The following is a 21,748-nucleotide window of genomic DNA, read 5'->3' as shown; positions in this document are numbered from 1 at the left end:
TAGTTTGCAATGCTCTAAGACCCCAATCCAGACTTGCCAATCGGGTATTCTCACAGCACCGCTGCCAGCAGACCTAATCAATGTCTTTTAACTCCTCTGCCCAGATCACAGGCAGTCCCAAATCTTTTTTCCTGAATGATTTCAGAAATCCGTACATCGTAGCAGCAGGATGAGCAGCACTCCACAGAGCAGCAACATAGACCAGGCAGTATTCGGTTCCAACAAATCACCACCAAGGCAAGCATTGACGCCTTTCAATATTCTGTACTCGGAAAACGAACAACCAGCCATATCATGAGTCTGACACAGCTGTGCATACGGGATCCAATTTCCTTCATCTAATAGATCCCAGAGGTACTTTATTCCCGTCGGGAACCCCTCTGGCCAAAACAAAACCTTACCTTGACTTTTCAGGGCCAAATTCAACCAAAAGGAGGCATCCACGTGCAGGTAAGGGTCTGCCTTCATGTGCTTTGAGATCACACCAGCAATCTTGAAGAAAACCAGTCCAAGGATTCGCTGCCTTAGTTATTTTTCTTCGAAGTCAGCAGAGCTCTGGGTTCCAACTGGGATATAGCACCACATTCCCACATCGCACACTGTGGATATTCATCATTTGGAACAAGGAATTGACAGAGATGCTGAGTTGAAAATGAAAGATGGTATTCACTTAAGTTAGGTAAATTCATCCCACCTTTTTTCAATGGGAGTTGTAGTTTCCATATAGCTAATCTGGGTGGCTTCCCATTCCAAATTAACTGTTGCATAAGTTTGTCTATTGCTCTGAAAATATGACCAGGAACCTTGATGGGCAACACAGAAGATAGTTCACTCGAGGAGCCAGGTTCATTTTAATGCAATTACATTTGTCCATGTGGGGGAAAATTCAGAGCCCCCACCTGGCTATGTCAGTGTAGTTTTGAATGAGCATCCCAAAGTTCAAAGCTGGCAACTTCACCACATCTGCACCAGTCCAGATGCCCAAATACTTGATTCAATCACTACACCACCTGAATTGGAAATGTGCACAAGCACTACGTAGACACAGATCATTGAGTGGTAAAATTTCAGACTTGCTCCAATTAATTTTATAGCCAGATACAACAGAATTCTTGAATGTCATGCATCAAGTGGGGTATGCCATTAACTGGATCCTGGAGCTCAACCAATAGATCGTCATCGTACAACCAAAGCAAATTTTCACGGTCGTTTACAATTATTGGTTTAAGGTTCACATCTGCTCTCAGAGCGCCAACGGTTCCATAGACGGGATAAACAGAGATGACCACCCTGTCTCGTGCCCCTGTGGAGTGGAAATGGTTTATAGTCATAATATCGAAAACATAATTTCGAATTACAAAAATGTCGAAACAAAAATGTCGAATTCAAAAATGTCAAACACATACAATAGAAAAAGTCATTAATTCGAAAATAAAATGTCGGAAAAAAAATCGAAAAACCAATGTTAAAATAACTATGTAAAATGTCACAAATACTAATGTTTTTTTATGGGGGCGGTCCCCCCCCTCCTCCCCATCCCCTCCCAACACCCCCCATGGATATACCTTTAATTTTAAAAAAATATATTTAATAAAACATTAATTAATTATTAAAAAACCCCATCCCCCCCACCCACCATGGATATACCTTTAATTATTTAAAACAATTATGTTTAATAAACTATTATTAATTATTTATTTAAACATTAATTCGAAAAAATTCGACATTTTTGTAATTCGACATTTTTATTTTCGAATAAGACATTTTGACTTTCGAAAATATTGTATTCGCTATTATGACTGGACACCGTGTAAATGCATCAGAAATGAGACCATTAGTGAGCACACTAGCTGATGGGCCTTTGTACAGAAGTTGTACCCACTGCTGATATTTTTCACCAAAGCGCATCCTCTTCAGGCAAGAGAAGAAGGCCCACTTGACCCGATCAAACGCCTTCTCAGCGTCTAAAGAAATGGCAGCAGTGGCTACTCTCTGTCAATGACCATGTTCAATAGACTACAGTAGACAGCGCATGTTAGCCACAGCCCTACCTGTAAAACATCCAACCTGGTTTTTGTGAATTAGAGCTGTAATCACTGGTTCCAGTCGCATTGCCAGCATTTTCGCTAGTATTTTACAATCACAATCAGGCTTATCGGTCTGTAGTTTTCACATCTTGTGGGGCACTTGTGTTTTTTTTTTTTTTTTGTAGAACAGTCATTTAATGCATGCCGCATCTTTCCGGGTAACAAACCCGAATCAAAGGCCTCCTTCTAGACGTCACACACAAGTTGTATAGTAGACTCCAGCAGGATTCTATAAAACTCACCTGGAAGGCCATCCATACCCGACGACTAACCCCCTGCAAGTTTTGAAATAGCCAATTTTATGTCTTCCACTGTAAATTCTTCAATACACGCCGATTGATCATCTGAGAGTTGGGGTATGTCATAAGAGTTCAGAAAATTTACAATACCCGTCTCATCACAGCCTAGGTCTGAGTCATAAAGCTTTGAAGTCACGAAATAATTTGTTTATTTCTCTGCTTAGTCTCCATTCCACCATCTCCATTTGCAATTGCTGAAATGAAACAATCGCCTTCTGCTACCTTCAGTCTGTATGCCAGCAGCTTTCCAGCCTTTTCACCAATTTCAAAAAAATGTATTACCACTTCCTGCCATAGGCAAACGGCCAAATATGTAAAACAACACTCTAAACAATTAACTGCAGGAGTAACAAGGATACACTAAAAGTCTAGTGTAGAGAACCATGCACCTGGACACACATCAGTCACACAGTATCCACATTCGCAAGAATCTCACACATCAACAATAAAGATAACCATTCTTAAATTTGAACAGAATGGAATACGCTTAGTAGCAAAGCGTAAAATATAATCCCCCCACAAGTAAAGGAGCCCAGGACATGACGCAAGTTATAGCAAACCATCCCTGAAATGCCACCCCAGATTACAGTTTGTGCATAATCTTTCTGAATAGGCAAGGCAATCTCAATCGACATCCCGGCCAGACACGCATCTAAAGATGGGTAACTACATTGAAAGTTATCCCACATATGTAGAAAAAACGCCATAGGAACAAACAGCATATAGGAAACATCATACAATATCACAAAACCATTAATTTTCATTGCAAAACAAAGTAACACCCGACACACAGGACGGCCAGAGATTCCCGCGATATACCCACAAAGGGTTAATTTAGGTCCCAGGCTGAGACATGAAATTAGAAACAACCACATAAGGCATCAGCAACATTGAGCATAAAGGCCAAGTCTGCAGTGGTTTGAAACATTGGCAAAACTTAGAAAGAGGCCTCCGCTGATTAGCAACACGACCACACACTTCTGGACATAACCCCATATTCTAACCAACCTCCTAAAATAAATGTCCTCCTGTATTCAAGAGCAGTCAACAACAAACTTGAGACCCTCCCAGTAGCACACAGTACTACTAATGGCAAACCTGAGACCCCTCCTATAGCAAGAAATGAGATATCCAACTCCGTCCCATCCTGAACTATGTACATTGAGAGGTCAGCAGAAAATGAGGCCCCCACAAAACTTTAGTCACCCAGTGACCCGCATACCTAACATGTTCATTCGGCTGGTGCTGGAAGGTTGTTCTGGCCTCTGAATGCAATCTTTGCGTCGTATGTGAGGTGGTTGGCAAGGTTGTTGCCATACTGTAAATGCTTTACAGAAGTGGCAGGCTCTATTAATTGCTGCCACTCCCTTCATGTATTGAAATGCATGTCTTCAAATCCATCTAGTGACAGGGAACACCAGGCACAGAGGAAAAGATGCATCATAGCGTGTATTCATTTAGACGGGTGCTGTCCGTCGGGTACAATACCCAGGTGGCAAGCCTCCTTAATGCAGAGTATGAGAGCAAACTGGCTTGCACAATTACTATTGTAGAAGTAGATTCACTTTTGCAAATCAAACGAATTGCAGAGATATGTTTACTTCACTTCTGAGTAATCCGTGCACAGGAGAAATGTTCTAGTGCAGTAACAACTCTTTAGGCAAAGCGTTCTAAATAAAACATGTGCTCTATTGTCTGCATCAATGGTACATGTCAAATAGGATTCATTTCTATACTACAGTTTAGTAGGTCCCCCTAGTTGCGATAAAAGTGATGGTATCAACTGTGCCATCTGTTGTGATGTCATTTATAGAGTCTTAAATGATGTCATACATGACTTAATGAGATAAATGCTAATAGTGCTCTCAAGGTTTATGCCGTTCGTTACTGCATCCGTGATGCCAAGTACACAGTTTTCATTGTCAACTACAGCACCAAAATCCTTAAATTCACAATGTATGTAAACCCTCCAAATCAAAGGTGCGGACCTAAGAAAACAAACTCTCCTCCAGATTTTGTGTCATGTTTTCAGACATGAAACTATCCAATCCTTCCGTTGTATAATGTTTGGCAGGTGACTGAACACCACCATCCACCTTTGGATACTTACCCTCACTGCATCAGTCACATACCTACAGCTGGTTAACTGTCACACTCAGACATTCATACATTTGGATACCATAACGCTAGACCCATTACGTCTTTACAATTATTAACCCTTCTAAGAAACACTGGGCTTCCCTGGGTGAGGCTATATAACATTATGGCCTCCTCTGTTAAAGTTGGATGCACATGACCAGCGTTGTAACTCCTATAACCAACACACGTTTTTCCGTGGGGACAGTTGCGTTTCCTGAATTCAATGGTTAAGGGAGAGATAGGATTGTCCTAGTCCATGGGTTCGGGTCAAGTGGTTCATCATATCGGTGGGTTTTGGTATGTTAATAGGGCTTTTGCATTTGCAACATAATGGCTCAAAACCCTTTCAAGCGTTCAGAAGACATGTTGGTGATGGATAAAACCAGTCCCTATTAGTATGTAAATATGCAGTGCTGTTAAATACTTCTCTCGTTGCTTTTTAAAGGGCTCTTCTCACCTTCCGCAGCAGTTGAAGTTTACAACCTCGGATTCATGCGACCGGATTAAAGACGAGTTTCAACTCCTTCAGGCACAATATCACAGGTAAGCCACGCTACACTGACGCCGGTCCATATCACATGTTGGTGCACCTGCTGCTCCCCCCTCCCTTGTGTCCCTAAGATCTTCCTGCTGTCCTTGAGCAGACAACGAACAGTTCAATATCTTCAAGCCTAGCCGCAGCCACTACACCCTTGCTGGCTGCTGCATGCATTTCTTTTATCCCGTGGTCTTTAATTTCCCTACCTACGCATATTGTCAGTACTAGCATTGCATTTTGATTCCCCGTGTGCACTCACTTCCGTGCATCGTGACTGTACATATGTTAGGGCTGAAGTTAAGATCGAACTGCCTATACTGTCCATCAGAAGCGTGGGGTTTTATTTGGCACCGAGTAAAATGTTGCGTGCACACTTAAGGGTAGCTGGGTGGGATTTGTGATTAATTGTTTGTTGGAGGCTGGACAATTAAACGGCACCAATGATGGTGGTAAGGGTTAAGAGAACTGTTATGCTATTTGTGTGCGAGGTTGAACGCTCTTTGGAAGACAGCAGTCGGTGGTGTTGGTGAATGCAAGGCTTTAAATGGGCTGAGACTAGCCATGACAGATCCTTGGTATTCTCCAAAATCTGCCCATGAGCCGGGGCTCCTGTTATTCCCGAGTACGCATGGGTCACTCGCAGCAGAGGTCGGGTGGATTGATTAAAAAGCCGTGAAAGCAATTATGCAGGGATGCGTCTAAAGCCCAATTGTCATCCCCTGAATCCCAAAGCCTGAGTTAGTCCAAATAAGTCTTAAGACTTCTGGGTTGCCGTTAGTTTATGTTTGGGTGTTCTGACATGAGCAGGGAAGCCAGTGTGCATTATGTGCTTGGAAGGGCTGCAGGCATGAGTCCTTGTCATAGATTTGTCCGATTTTATATTTTAAGTTCCAATCCATTTTATGCAAAGCAGTGTAAATTGGTGCTTTCTTGCGGGCGATTTCAAGACCAGTTGAAGATACATGCGGGCTCGTGAAGGCCACCCCTTTCCCCGGCAGCTTCGTGGTGCATACATTGGAATGGAGATGCTTCCTAATGCAATTTTAAGGGGGGGTTCCCCATTGAGAGGATATAACCTTATCCCGTCTTTATTCTCAAACTATACTTCAGCCCCACGTGTTTGAAAAGACTGGTAACTCCCTGTGGAATGTTTATCTGCCCGTGTGCAGCTTCATACTGTGGCAAACTCCTAGATGACAATGGAGAAAAGGCTATTGAGCACGCTGGACATCATTTATTTACAGAATAGAGCTCGGGGCTTTCAGGGGTTTAAAGCTAGCTGTGGCAGAGTAGTCGCCATTAACTGTTCTGCCAGGGCTCACTGGTGTCCCATCCCAACCTTTATGGAAAAAGTAACCTGCGAGGAGAGATGTTGCACATGTGCGCTGCTCCTGCCATCAACCTGGCCTTTGGCATGGAGTATCTTTGTGCGCCATGTTTAAGCTGAAGTAGCCACAGGAGTGCTTTTCACAACAAATGACCCAATTGATATGTTATGGCTCACCGGTGCAGATTCCTGCATTAAACAAAATCTTGAAAGGGGGTTCTTAGCTACCGTCATGAGCGCTTAGTAAATCCATTAAATCCTTGTGACCTGGTCATTTATTTACAGAATGAAGGTGATTTATTAACTGAATTGCTTATATGATGTGAGATACCGGTTTATTTAGAAGGTAACCCCTGTGAGCTTTATTTACAGAATGCCTCCAAGACTGTCTGGGACTTTCCTGAGTAACCCAAAATACAGGTTGTAAGACCTAGTTATATTTTTGAGATTGACTCTTGCGGACCACAATTTGGCCACACCCCTCTTTTAGGACTCGTCGATTTCGTGTATCATTTAAAGCACTGCTGAAGGTGATTTGTTCAGTGATTGATTGAATTACGCTTATACCGTGTGAGAATGAGGTTAATTTACAGACAGCCGTTTTTATTTAGAAACTGAACCAACCGAGCTTTATTGACAGTATGCAGACAAGTCCACTTGAGACTGTGCTGACCCAAATTCTTTCAGCGCATCGTGTTTCTTGGGGCAGGTGGTTCTTGCCTAAGGCAAGTGCCCTGTCCTGCGTAGTTTGGTCATGACCCCTTTCCAGAGCACCCCCACCCCATTTATTTATTTTGTCTTTTTAAAACGGGTGTCACTTTACAGTGGCTATCTGAATGAAAAACTTAAATGGTTGCTTTTGTAATAACATTGCTGTTTTTCTTTGTATCATAATTAATGGTTTACTTGAAGGGCATGCCTTGAACTTGCCTGCTGCTCTTGTCACTTGACTAACTTCTCTTGTGTTTTGCATTGTAGGATATTTTGTGTTAGTACTTCTCTGTGCACTGTTTGATCCAATTCGGTTGTGAAGGTGGATGTGTGTATGTATATATTAGTATCACATCATATTGTTTCCTGTATGTGTACAAATAACATCGCACAGCGTTTTGATTCACCTTCGTAATAGAAGTTAAATCAACCTAGGTTCAGCATCCCGAGAGACATTCATGTAGGCTGTCCACGCCAACTGTAAACCATCGTATATATTTGTAGTTTGGGCTTTGTACCACATGTAGTCAAAACTATTGTACAGGTAGGGAGAAATGGCATGAGGGCTCGGCGTGTAGCCGTTATTTGCCCTTCCCTTCCCCCATTGACTGCCCATGTTACTCCCCATGGCCATGTTGACACCTTTCTGCCCTTTTCTGCCCAAAACCCATCCTCCTGGTATCTCTGAGCTCGGTTTAATCAAGCTTACCATCTTTTTCACTCGAAGAACCTACCAGTGTTGTCTCAGAGCAGTCTTCTGAGTTAATGACGAGCTGTAAACCTGCTACTGGTTCAGCTACTCCATTTATAAGCGCTACATGTGTCCTTCACTGAAGACCTTTTTAAAAAACAAGCTTTGGCTTGTGTATATTGGACACTTGCCAGAAACTACTGTATGCCCCGGTACTCTCACCATTTTGTACCTACAATCAATGGCTAGGTATTGACACTATGGCAATGCCTGACAGATAACTTTCCCATGCCTACACAAGTCCAAACATTTGGCATTGTCAATGCTTGTTACATGTGGATCAATTCTAAAGCTAAATGAATACAACAGCATCATTGTGTGCATTACTGGCGATTTGCACAAAAGCAAAGATTTTTGTGAACATAAAATAAAAATCTTTTACACTTGATGGTGATTCAGTACAAAGCCCTTCTGCTCAAATGCCAATTGTGCTCACTGTAGTATATCTCCATCTTTACACTAATAGAAAATGTCTTTCAATCAAGACTTACTTACACATCTGGGCCCATTTGTCGAATTTGCGTGGCTTGTCCTCGGTGCTCCAGATAAGGTTTGCAGTGGGAGTATTTTTACTCCCTAATTTTAAAGTTCGGAGTGTACAAGTCCGCTCTTCTCAATGGGAGTATCTAATAAGCAAGTAAAACTGTTTTACTGTAAAGCAGTAATATTTTTATTATACAGTTTGCACTTAGTTATTTACACACATTGAAGGTAGTTTGTTACCACGTGGATTATGTAGTTAAAAAGGGCAGGTTTTTCCTCTGGCACTGTGGACTACTGGTCCGAACAATCTATGAAGCCGTGTGGGTGAAAACTGGAAGAGGAGCTCTTGTGTGCCTATTTCCTACTTTTGTTGGGAGTATTTTTTTTTTCGTACCCCCTATTTGAGTGTTCGCCTATTTCTCGGGAGTAAAAGTGGCCAATACATGCACCCCCTATCTGTAGGGCTGCTTGGCCTGTTTCTGCAGAGAGCTCACAAATTGAACAATTCTGTACGTCTCATTATAATCTGTTTGTATGCGACAGCTCACGGATCAGCAGCTGTTGGGGATGCTGTACTAGCTAGGGGGCTAGGCATCACATCGGCACTCTGACAAGTCAGACTTTTCTGCAGCTTCGTCTTGTTCCTGCCCTTTGCCTACTCTGGTTGTAAATGAAACGGTGCACTTCCATTGTTTTTACTCTACATGTGCATTTCACTTTTACAATTTTAAGGCGGCATTGTCTACCACTCTGCAGAAATGGAAGTGTCCTTTTGAACACTACTGTTTGCAACATAGAGTTGAACGCATCTCCTCTTTTGTTGGTGTTCTGCAAGGCTGTCTTGGGTCCCTCCTGTTCACACTGTACACTTCTGCTCTAAGCACTTTTTGGGTTCTTGTACCAACTCTTTGCAGACGATGCCCAAATCTTCCTATTTTCCTGAACCCTCTACTGACGTAATTACCAAAATCTGTATCTGTGTGTCTGCTATTAAATACGGCATGGCCTCGCACTCTTTGGTTGTACTTCTCCAAAACAGAGGTGCTCTTATTTCATGCACTCCTGTGCCTATCCATGTTCCACCCGTCACTCTTCCATAATCCCCCTTCAGCTAGAGACTTTGGTTTCATCTGCCACCCTTGCACACTTTCTCTACCTTTTTTTTTTTTTAGCTCTTAAACTGCAACGGCTCATTTCGGGCACCTCCTTTGCTTGAAAACCGCTTAACATCTCTGAAATATAAACTGTACTACTGTGCCAGCATCCTCTTTGGTCTTCTGCTACCAGGACCTTTTTGAACTCCCACACTTTTACTCCTAATTCTATCGCCAGGCTGGCGGCTCACTATGCAGGGCCACATTTCTCTAGGTGCATAAAGGTTCTAGGTGAAGGAATAATAAAAAAATACACCACTCAGTCTTCCTAAATCTAACTGCCAGCCACTACGTGCACACAGGAGTTGAATAATGCGGCCAGGTGGGAAGATGCAGGTGTCTGCCATGCATGCTTTTTGGGGGGTGGGGGTGGATAGATGTATGTAAGTGCTTGTGTTACTGTGGTTCACGGGGGTACACCTTTTTGGTGGGGATGGGGGTGCTCTGAGTGAGGCCCACTGATTTACCAAAAAATACTGCCAATTTGGGGAAAGGTGTGGTGGCGGGAAATCTTGTGTCATATTTCTGAATATTGATGGCTGCACAAAATAGTACCCTTGTACATCTTGCCCAACCTGTTCTTCCCCTCTGCTTACTTGGACCGCCTCCCCTCTGCAATTTGAACCCTCCACATTTATTTATTTTATTTCTTATTCTGCGCCACACGCTCATGGGCCTGAGGGCGCATGAAGAACAGGACATAGGAGCACAGGACACAAATCGGATAGTCAGAAGGATAGCAGGAGTCTAACGGAACAGGTAAGTTTTGACTGCTTTCTGTCAGGGAGAGTAGTTATTGTGAGTGGTAAACTACAGCTACCAAATTTGGTCACTTTGAAGCAGGGCTGCAGGGCTGTTCGAATTAGTAATGGTCCTTTGAGTGAAGTGTGCAAGCCTGGTGGTAGGTAGCAACTCTTTTGTTAGATGAGGAGGAGCAATAGAAGACCAGCATTTATAGGCCTGGGTCAGAATCTTATGGGAGATCTGAGTCACAGGTAGCCAATGCAGTGCTCTTCTGGAGTCGGATGCATGATCTTGTCTGCGGAGGCCAAAACGTTTGAACTGTGCTGTTTTGAACAAGATGAAGGGCCTGTACATTAGCCGTCCCAGACAGAAGGCTGTTGCAGTATCAAGCCTTGAATTAACATGCTGAGGCAAGGATCTGTTTTCGATGGAAATATAAGGCTAGATTTGATTTAGTAGTTTGACCACGTAGCCACCTAATACTGTAGCGTGGGATTTCATGTTCTGCTCTGCATCCAGATGTACACCAAATGTCTTTTGATGAATACTGAAATCTGACTGTTGGTAAGCTTTTGTATAAGGGGTCAAGTTTGGTCAGTCATGGGCCAGTGGCCACAATGAGAAGCTCCATTTTTGGTGTCGTTGAGAGCAAGACAATTGGAATTCATCCAGGACTGAATGTACTTTACATTAAGGGCTTAGTTCCTGATAGTTCAAAGGCCACCTGGGGTCTAGAAGTAGTTTTTATTTAGATATTAGTGTAGGAAATGCACGAGCCCTGTGGAACTCGGGTGTTAATGTCGGGGCATGATTGTACATCTGCTGCTCTTGACACCCGGGCACCAAGGAAGGATGCTATCCAGTCTGAAGTTTCCTGGGACCAGCCTGCTAGGGCCTTTAACCTGTCTATAAGAATGTAATGGTCGAAGGCTGCTGAGAGGTCTAGGAGCATCAAGTGTGCAGGATAACCTGAATCCGCAATGCTGGCCATGGTGGTTTGAATTATGCCTAGGATGTCGTTCTGTACTATGAATTACTGAAATTGGAGATGGGCCACTTTGTCCAATAGTTTTCATATGAACTGGACGTTCGTTGGTGTTAGGCCGATAGTTCTTTGCTAAAGAAAAGTCAAGTGTACTCTTTTTCAGCAGGGGTGGGGGGGCGGGGCGGGGCGGTTCACCAGACTTCTTAAAGGGAGGTCGGCACTTCACCTGTAAATGAGTGACCACCCTTGCAATAAGAAGCAAAATGGCTTTGTTAAGAATAGTGGCTGGACAAATGTCACCCTTACAGGCGGCAGGTTTCAGATTGTACACTATCCTGTGGATCTCAGTCTGTGCATTGTTTGAAACTGAACTCTGGTGTCTGTGAGCCGTAGGAGATGTCTGGTACTGTACAGTTTTGCAGGGGAGGACATTGTTTCAATTGGATGCTGTTTATGGCGAAGAATCTTATTGCAAAATTCCTCTTGGGTCATTTGACGACAAGTGGAATCACGCTTAATGTTATGGGTGGTAGGATTTTTCTCCCTTCTACTTCTTACAATACTTTGAAAAGTAACTTGATTTGGGATTATGATTTCGAGCTTATGGATTAGTGTGTTAAGTATTTGATTTTTCCTCTGATCCCTTTTTAAAAAACATTTTTTTGTAGTTCACTGGTTTTGTATTTCAAGAGGGTTTCGGGGGTAGAGCTTATGCGCCTTTTGCTCTAACACAATTTCGTTAAACCAGGAGCTTTGTTTCATCTTGGTCTTGATGACTTTGCTTTTCTCATGGGCTAACACCTCAGTAACTTCAGCAATGGCTGCCGAAAGATGAGCAACCAAAGTACAGTCCCAAATGAGTCGGCGTGTGGAAGTTCGCATTTGATCAATTTGGCTGCCAACATATTCTTAAGATTACAAGATTTTAGTAGTTCTAGGCAATTTGTCCAGACAAATCGGAGCTGCAGGGAGATGGATTGTGAAGCAGATCTCGAGTGGCTGCACCAGGGTCAGGAGGAACAGACTGGATTAAGAACCTCCAATTTATGTCGATGACATGGCCTTCCTTATTTGAGGGTTCTTTAATCCAGAGATCAATGGCACCCAAGGCTCCCAAGTAGATTTAGCATTTTTTTTTCTTCTGCCCAATAAGTGACCGAAAGTCACTATGGTGGATTTAGGTTTGGTTAAGCTATTAATGAGGGCAAACTGCTCCTCCAATAAAGGCATATCCTTGAGAGGTCTGTAAATAGTCAGACTCGCCGCAGTGGTATTGGAGCTGGTTTTTAACTTGGCAAGCTCTTGCAGCCATCTATCTATACCTGTATGCAAGACTACATGGCAGTCGAGATGTTTCTGAAGTGCGATCAGACCTCGGTCTAAGGCACAGACGTGGGGATACCACTGTTAGTGGCATTATTCAGCCATGTCTTTGATACCCATTATGTTGTGGTCAGAACTATTAAGGTCAACCTCCTTTTTGACGAGGGGGCTAGTGTTTGGGGGTGGGGGAGCATTGTAATAAGGTGAAGGTGGACCATGCTGACGTAGGAGGACTTTAAATGAGTTAGCCCTATCCCTTGTAACTCGGGTGGTTCGTGGGAGATGTGGTCTAATAACTTAGACTTTTGGCAGTTGCTGCAGAAGCTGACTGTATGTGTGAGCAAATAGTGGACTGGGAGTCATCTGTGTTATTCAAATAAGCCTTAGGGACAGCATGTGTGGAGGATTTCTTTCAGGGGGTAGCAATATCGGTAGTATCTGGTCGTGCCGAGGATCGACTCCACGACCATTCAAACTCCGGCTTGCGTGCCTCTGATGCTCTATACTTTCATTATTAGACCTACAGATGATGTAGAAGTACCTACGCAATCATTACTAAGATCATTGTGCCAAAATGCCTTCTTTTATGTTGTGAAAGCGATTGTTGTTACGAGGGAGTAGAATAGGTTATCCAGATGAGTCATGATGGACAGTGGAAGTTGCTGTGCTGAAAAATGTACTTACTAGTACGGCAGGAGACTGGGGAGAGGCAAACACTATTTCCAAGGTATTCTGGGTAACCAGCCCTGAACTCACTAACCAGCCACTGAGGGTCTTAAGAACCCTATGAAGTGTAAAGACAAATTGAAAGCCCACCCTGCTTGAGCTATCCTATTGACTCACCTTTCCAGCCTTACTACTTACTCCTTCCCACACTGCTAACAGGACTATTGCGCTCTTTTTAACATCACACTAGCACTTAGTCATGCTTAGCTTAACCACTCGCCCTTTTCCTACGTTTGGCCACCGTATTATTCAAAATATCCATCTTCTCAAACAGAGTTATCATACTACAACTCGCCCCATATAAATGGCTCGCTGCCTCTGCTACGTTATGGTATGCTCCTTTGTGACCAAGTTGTTTCCCTGTATTTATGTATGCATGTTTGTGTTTTTGAAGGGAATTGGAAGCGAAACGTGGCTTCATTGCACTTCATATTAAGAAAATAAATGTTCTGTAGCTTATTCTAATTAGTAATGTCATATAAGGCAACAGGAGAGGGCTCTGATGGAGGTATCGTATATATTTATACACATTCCTAAACGCACAATGTGGCTCCAGTTGGGCAGGGTAGTTAAATGTAGCTGTTGGTGCCGTGCTCTTTTAAGGCTGCACGCGGGAGCTAAATGGCTCCCAACAATGTTACGTTTAAAAAATGTTTTACCTCGTGCTCGGTAGGCCCTGATGACCACTGGATTTAAAGTATGAGAGCTTATCACTTGTGAGCTTTTTTACCCCCTCTTGAACCGACAGAACACTTGCAATCTTAATCTCAAACCATGTGTTGATATAGGTCATATCTTTAATATTAAATTGCATGTTATCAGTATTTGCATTTGGGTAGACCTGAAGCAGAGCCTGATCTGTTGTATGGTAGTTATGTTTATGCAGAATTGTGGGATGTATTTACCCATGCATCCGAGCCCTACCTCAAAACTGTGCAGTATTGACATGGAAAACATCATGATGGCCAGAGCTTCCCAGAAAATGCACAGGGAAATGCATGAAGAATAGGCTGCCACTCATTTTTGCCGATGTTATGGGCACAGAAGGACACTGCCTAAAACCACCATTGGACTACCCACACAGTAGTCTGAAAACATTGGGAATGGCAATGCTGATTGCCAAAAGCAAACCCATAACTGTTGGGAATTCATTTTCTTAAATCCCAAAAAGGGGTGCAGTACCAGTACTCACCACTATCAAAAAGCCGGCGTTTTAAAACAACACCAGATTTTACTTTTTTTGTGTAAAACTGAATAAATGAACCCAAAACATGCCAAAGAAAGACTTACTGAGAGGTGGATCCAATGTAAAGTCATATTCTGAAGTGACTTGAAGGTTTATAACAAGACTGGCTGAGCTGTGGATTTCAGCAGTTTAAGTAAATTTGGACTGAAAGACACTAAAAACCTAAATGTTTAAAAGAAATGAGTGACCTACTTTGAGTGTCACATAGGTTGCAATTGTTTAAATGTCATAGTTTTAAACTTAGAATCAGCATTCTAGCTGCATATGTAAACATTGTCTTGACTTAAACTGGGTAACAAAAAGTGACATTTTATCTGAAACCTGGCTTAAGGAACTGAATTTTGCCTGGCAACTACCCCCCATCAGGAGTGAAACTTGAGTCACAGCTGTGTTCCCAGGCCGATCTGCCTTTTGCTGGCCACACTAAGGATATGCCATCTCTCTGATAATTGAATTAAGGGGAGCCCCCACAGAATACAGGAGCTCTGAACAAAGCCCTGTCCTGACTCAGGCAAATGTTTTATTGGCGGGAGTCGTAAATGGAGCTTCCTCCTGGAAGGACAGGGGAGGAGCACTGCCTGTGAGAGCAAGCTGGCTTGGCAGAACTGGAAAAACCAGAAATTCAACCTTGTGCTGGGGGGAAACCACACCCCTTTGGGGCCAGAACATAACTCTAAAAAGATGAATAACTCATAGTACGGACTTGTGAAAATTATTTAAATGACACCATAATTCTTGTGATTTTTCTGCCCACATTTGAAGACGTGTTAGGACCCGGTGGTATGTTCAGGGGGGTTTTAGCGGAAAAGAGGATATTACTCAAAATGTGTGCATGTTAAAAATCTGACACTTCATCAACTAATGTCCATACTCCTTGCGCACATGTGTGTAAATTTGGGTTAATGTCCGAAATTGCAAAATCAGTTAAAAAGTGAAATATGTGCCATTCCTGAATGCAAGCTCCCAGGAAGAGCAGATTTGGACAGGGTATACCTCCTGTGATATGTGAAGGGTGCATGTAATTTTAAACAAATGTGTACCTGTGCAAATATGTTTTTTGAGCAAATATAGTTTGTGTGTAAAGTTGACAGCGGTGGGTTCTCTGTATCATAAACAGACCTCATCATGATGACACTTCATCCGCTTCCAATTGATAGGGGGAATGAAATGAAGTGGCCAATGACAAGTGGAGAGGGGTAGGGTCTAGTGATGCTGCACACACACCCATTTTAAAAACAGATAAAAGCAGACAGACAGGACAGATAGGGACCTTCAAATCCATTTGCAGCTGGAAGCTCTGCCGGGAAAATCCATACTTTACCTCCCTCAACCTTCAGAGAGCAGACATAGAGACTCATCTATCAAATTTCCAGAACCAGAGAGAGAGCAGAGCTGACCCAGATCACTGTTAGCAGAACCAGAGACCCAGACCAGACCAGCAGAGTAGAGCTGACCCAGACGCTGTGCGCAGAAACCGTCCGTGGCGAGTGAAGAAAACCTGACCAGATCCGTGGCGAGGCCCATTTAATTCAAGAATATAGTGTGAGTACCTAGCAAACTGTGCAGAACCAATCTCTTAGATTAAAATAGCTTGAATTATATTATTTTAACTAAGTAGAACTGCCTCCTAACTGTCACCTGTCATTTTCTAGTTGCAAGCTGCACTTGTCTTTTTGAACTTTAAAATTTCAAATCTGAAAAACGACCTTTATTTAATCGCTCATATCTCCGTGCAGTAACTTTCCCCTGAAAGCTGAGAATCGTGGCTTTTCTGCGAACCTAGAACCGCATTCCTACCCCCTATAGTTTTTGCTTTCCTTGCTAAAAAAAATGTGTTTGCCTCTTAAGAACCATCCCTGTATCATTGCTAGAGTGAGCCTGGACTAATATTAACTTGATAACACTCACCCTGAACCTCCTAGAGGGAATTAAAAGCATTTTAGTATATTTTTCACTTCATTGCCAGCACATATAAAAGCATTTTGGGCCTGTGTTTAAAACTCCGATCTGTAATCTAAGCTTGCTGGGGTGAACTGAATCACATTTGATTGCATTTCTGAGAACTGTGTGCTTTCCTTCCATTTCCTTGCATTGCATAAACGGGGGGAGGGGATTGCCAGAGAAAAGTGATTACATTGTTTGGTTGAAATCATATTGAGTATTTTCTGTATTGCATTTTCATTCAACATTACATCCATCTGAACTTATATAAAGCATTCTCTACCACCTTATTCTTCTGTTCCTATTCACAAGTGTGCTAGTGCCAGATTCTCCGTTGTTAATCTTTATCATATCAGATTAAGTGTGCTATTCAATCATTAATTTATTCTAAAGTGTGATATATAGATCTATTGTTTAAATTATCAATTAAACCTTTTAACTTGCAAAACAGAACTACTTCTTGGCTCAGTGGGGTCAGGAGGATTCCAAGAGAGGGGTGTTATATAGGGGTAGTCATCCAGAACGCATGAACTGGACATAAAGATATATCAATAAGGGTTTTCATTCAGTATTCTAGACTAGGCGTTGACTTGGCTGTAGTGCTGAATTGAATCCTCTTACAGAATAGAGTGGCTGCTATGTTGACAGTGTTGCCATCACTTACTGGGGTGACGGGAGTATTGGTGGCACCCTTATAAGGATTTTGGTCGTCACTGACAACTCTATTATTGTGGCTATCAGACCTAGAATGGAATGGGCTATTGTGGATCAGCTTATCCATCCCAAGTGCAACTGTCTACAGTTAAACTCTTGTCATGCTTTACATGCAGAACGCATGCACACTTGCATGCAAATTACATTAACGTAAGTCTGATGCAGTCAGCACATGGCCACTTGTTTGGGTAATGCAGTAGGTAAACACATGTTTTATTGCATCTAAAGTTTTGAACGCGGTCTGGCTAAAAACACGATTACTGCTGGTACTAATGCAAAGCAATCCATAGAGAAAACATAGCCTGGGCTACGCATTAGACTGTGGAAGGCGTGGAGACAGATGAGGGACAATTTCTTGTCCTCTCTTCATTGCACCTTTTTGCTGAGTTATGCTACTATGCTTTTATCATAAGCCTGTCAGGAGCTTTGCTGCTTTTGCTGTGCTTTGTACTGCAATATGGGCACCTCCCAGAACTATAGAACATGGAGGGAATCCTGCAGGTGGCAAGTTAACGACGTGAACACCAGAGTCTAGAGATCAGCACTGAGGGCATTGCCAGTCAAGCAAAATGGCGAAGATATGAATGGTTGGTTCGGTCTGTACTGCAATTTTTATTCTGATTTATTCATAATTGCACATTTGTAAATGTGGACAGCAAATTTTGGCTCCCTATTTTTACATATGGATGTAAAAATATTGCATATGATAACATAAAGGCAGGTCGCAAAGAATCTCTCAAAACACTGTATCAAACAAATGTTATGTTGGACAATAAGCAAACCTTGTGTGTCTAAGTGAACATAGGCTATAGCCCCAAATTTCATAGCTGTAGGGCAATTAATGATACCAGATCTGCATGTTCATTTAATTTCCACCCTATGGATCCAAATGGGGTCGCTGTAGCAATACGCTTCGTTGTGAAATTAGTTGTAATTTCCTTATGCCCTCAAATTGATTCGACCATGGATATGATTTATCAGTTAATGAATAATTCTGCGATTGCCAGGTAACAAAGAGGGTAGGGTATTTTGGCGTATTCGTAACTCATGATCAATTGCATGATACCCGATTTGACAATGTAGGTGTATTGCTGTTCCCGCCATATATTCCAGGGTTTGATGCAAGGTAGTCTATGGTATACAGCAAAGTAATTTAAAACTTAGTACCGAGGTCATTCTCAATATATTGTACTACGAATGATTGAGCAAACTGGTTAACATAACTGTTTGTAATAAAGTTTGTAATGAAGTGGAGAGAGACGGTGTGCAACAGAAGTGAATGTGGCACAGAATTGGCTTCCAGGCTGGAGAAACGGTGATCTGGGAACACTATACTGATTTGTGAGCAGTTTTTTATGTAAAATGTGAGTTTGACACGTTCAATGCCCTAAAATTGAGGAAAATGTTAATTGTTTTCCCCTTATCATACAACAGCGTCACAGGGTGCACAATGTGCACTCACTAGCTAGTGATATATTTGACTGTTGGCAAAAGAATAGAGGTGAAGTGCATTTTTGTGGCTGGCTAGTAGCTTTTTGTCCCCTGGGCGCCAGACTTCAAATGCAGTAGGCTGGCTTGTTTGTGCTCACTTTATAATGCAAAAATGTTTCGCTCAGCAGTGGTCTGGCCTTTAATGAAGCTGTTCCCCATGCTCACCTAAGCCAGCGTGCTCTAATAGGCAGCTTTTGCTTTTTCTTTTTTCAAATGAGGATGGTTTTTGATCTGGCTTGTGGGCGCAAAAGCCAGAACCAGGCTTCCTAGAGGGGCGTGAGGCCTGCTAGTAACTTTATAGGGTTGGTTATAGTGGTGCGAGACGGGACCGCTCTTGGGCTGCACTAGTATGGGATGTAGCAGAGGGTGATTGGGCTAGTTTTTGAATGCTCCGCCACTAAACTTTATTAGTCTTGTAGTCCTGATGCTTATGTGCAAGGTCCCAGGTTGGTAGAGGGGGAACCCATACCTCTAGGTAGTAGACAGTTCTGGTTACCTCGCAATACATTAATTGGAAATCCTATAGATGAATTGATTCCCGTGCTAAATGCGGCTGTTACAGTGAGATTTTTATTATTACAGTGTAGACTAAGTCTTGTGGTGGTCAGCCGACATGCGTTTCGACGTTGGGTCTTTATCAAGGCACAGTGTTGGGATGAGGGGGCGTTGCCCCAGATTGAGTCCATGAGGGGTTTGGAATTTTGGTTTGAGTCTTGGGTCTTTCTGATTTGCCTAGGTCCGTCATTACAGTCCCAGCAATGCTTCATTTGGGGCACCACCTTTCGTTTAGCCAATACAGGAGCGTGTCCTGGCATCAGAGCGGAGTGCTGAAGAGTACTTCGCCTGAACACATCTCACTGGGGTTGCTCAAGAGATCAGAGGACTGACTGAGGGTAGTGAGCTTGAAATGTGTGTGTGAAAGGGTTTAGCTGGTCAGTTAGGCAAGTTGAACCCATGCTGGTAGATACTGGGTCCGACTATACTATCATTACTACAAATGTGTGGGTAGGATGTTTCAAGGGTGTGCCTTTAAAACCACTGGATGTGAGGGGAAAATGCCTATGGGGGAGCACATATTGACATTGAGTGTTTGTAGCGCGTCTGGAGTGTAAAGGCAAGGGGACAGTTGGCAGTCTCAGAAAAGGTAGGCAATTTAAGTTGGGATGAACAAAGTGAAATGTGCATCAGGATTGTGCAGCGTCTCGTTGCTGCCATTGACGAAGACAGGCTGTCTGAGCAGACCGGCGGGGGGGGGGGGTACCACCACTGGATACGGATTAAAAAAGGTGCAGTACCAATAATTATATCCTGGGTAAGGAGTGTTAAGATTACCTTGAGAGATGTGAAAATGGAGGTCTCAAGGCTGGAGAAAGGGGTTATTGAGGCAGTGGAAGCCTTCAAATGAGTTTGTCCTGTGATTGTGGTGTGACAGAACTGGCAGGTGAGGCTCTGTTCTGAGGGGCCTTAATTGGGTTGTGGTAGATGCGTTTCCTCAGCTACTGAACATTGGCCAATTGGTGAGCCTAGCTGCAGGTGCTTGCTGTTAAGTACGCTGGACTTGGCCTTAGCATACCACCACGTTACCACAATTCAAGGGACTACACCACGTTTCACTCGTGGGGGCACTAATGGATTTAAAAGCATGCCTTTCAGTCTTCTCGGCTGCTTCTTTGTCAAGAGTATCTTCTTTAGAAGGGCATGAAAGGTGGTGTACTTTTTAGTATGACTATGACCTAACTGCAGGAAGACGAAGCATGATTGGCGGTTTAGGACAGTCTTGACATATTGTGCCAAGCCGATCACTTCTCAATTGCTACCAGGTGAGATCACTGGACTAGGAGTAGCTGGGGGTCTAATTCCAAGAGGAATTGATTTTGGATATAAGAATCCTGGAACCACCCAAGGATAAGTAGGGTGCTATGAGATTCCTTGGCTTAGTATTAGTAGAAGTTTTAGAGATACTTTGCAGAGAGGTGTAAGGAAATACGAGAACTGTGTAAAGAGGGTTGTGCGTTTAGCTGAAATGTAGCTTCTAGTATGTAATTTATATAGCGCCATTATGACATTAGGCTCTTGTAGTGGGAATGCCCTCTGGGGATCGGTACGGGAAATTTGCCAGAAGGATTAGGCTGAGTGTGCATTTGGCCAAGACAAGGAGTTAGGTGAGCTGGCCGAGCTCTACTAAGCTACCCATGAAGGTCCAGCATGTGGATGGCTGGTGAGGTGCTCAGTAGAGTGTGCAAGGGACTTGTTATGTGTACAGCTACACCGGATGTTTGTAGGTTGCTGCATGCTGATGCCTGTGTAACCGTGCCTGCGGGGTATGCCCACCGAATTGGTGTTTGAATACGTACGTCGAGGCTCAGATGCAGCTTTATCTTGGATGTAGGTGTGCAGTCAGATCGTCTGTATATGGACAGGTTGTGCTCGTCCTCTGTGTAATGGGCAGGGGACCTTCAAGTCTGTGCGAATTGGCTATTGTCTCCCCTCTCCTACTCCTCTCTTTTCCCCTTACATTCTCCCTCGCCCTGTCCATCTCCTATTCCCCCCCTCCACCCCACAACCTCTTCCCTCTCCCCTTTCCACCCCCCTAAGTTAATTGCTCTTTGCACTGTTTTGTTGAATGATTCAAGATGTAAATTTTGCTCTCATTGTTAAATGTTGTTGTTTTGTATTTTGTTGTTCCACTGTACAGCGCCTTGGTGTAAAGCGCTATATAAATAAATCAATTATAATTCTTCAAAGCGCAATAGACGGGCTAACATCATGAATCTTCTAGTAGCAATACCAAGGCTTAAGTGCGATAGGCAAGGTATCTTAATACGTCTTCTAAGGGCCATCAACAGGCTATCCTAATACATCTTAATGCAAAAGGCAGGCTACCCTTGTAAATGGTCAAGTGCTATAAACAGTCTGTCCACCTAGGCTCAATGGACAGGTTGTCCCTGTAAATCGTTCGACAGGCTACCATTTGAAATCTTCTAAATGCACTACCACGCCTACCCACATCTTCTATGTACAAGTCAGTGCAATTTACAGTATATCATGCTATGTCTTCTAGCATCTGTTAGGCCAAAAGACTAGCCTAT

General features: G+C 43.0%; 1 protein-coding gene across 4 annotated transcripts in view; it reads left to right on the top strand.

Annotated features, from left to right (window-relative positions):
- TLE5 (TLE family member 5, transcriptional modulator) overlaps positions 1 to 21,748 on the top strand; it is a 272,205-nt gene that overhangs the window by 3,071 nt on the left and 247,386 nt on the right. For all 4 annotated transcript variants that reach the window (XM_069648274.1, XM_069648267.1, XM_069648285.1 and 1 more), the window contains exon 2: positions 4,971 to 5,068. In XM_069648274.1, the coding sequence (XP_069504375.1) occupies positions 4,971 to 5,068 (98 nt within the window). The remainder of the gene's footprint in view (positions 1 to 4,970; positions 5,069 to 21,748) is intronic.

This window comes from Ambystoma mexicanum, chromosome 1p, assembly GCF_040938575.1.
Source record: "Ambystoma mexicanum isolate Mex_15411 chromosome 1p, UKY_AmexF1_1, whole genome shotgun sequence".
Taxonomy (NCBI): Eukaryota; Metazoa; Chordata; class Amphibia; order Caudata; family Ambystomatidae; genus Ambystoma; species Ambystoma mexicanum.
Note: the sequence above shows the minus strand (reverse complement) of the source record. Positions and strands in the feature narration are given on the sequence as shown.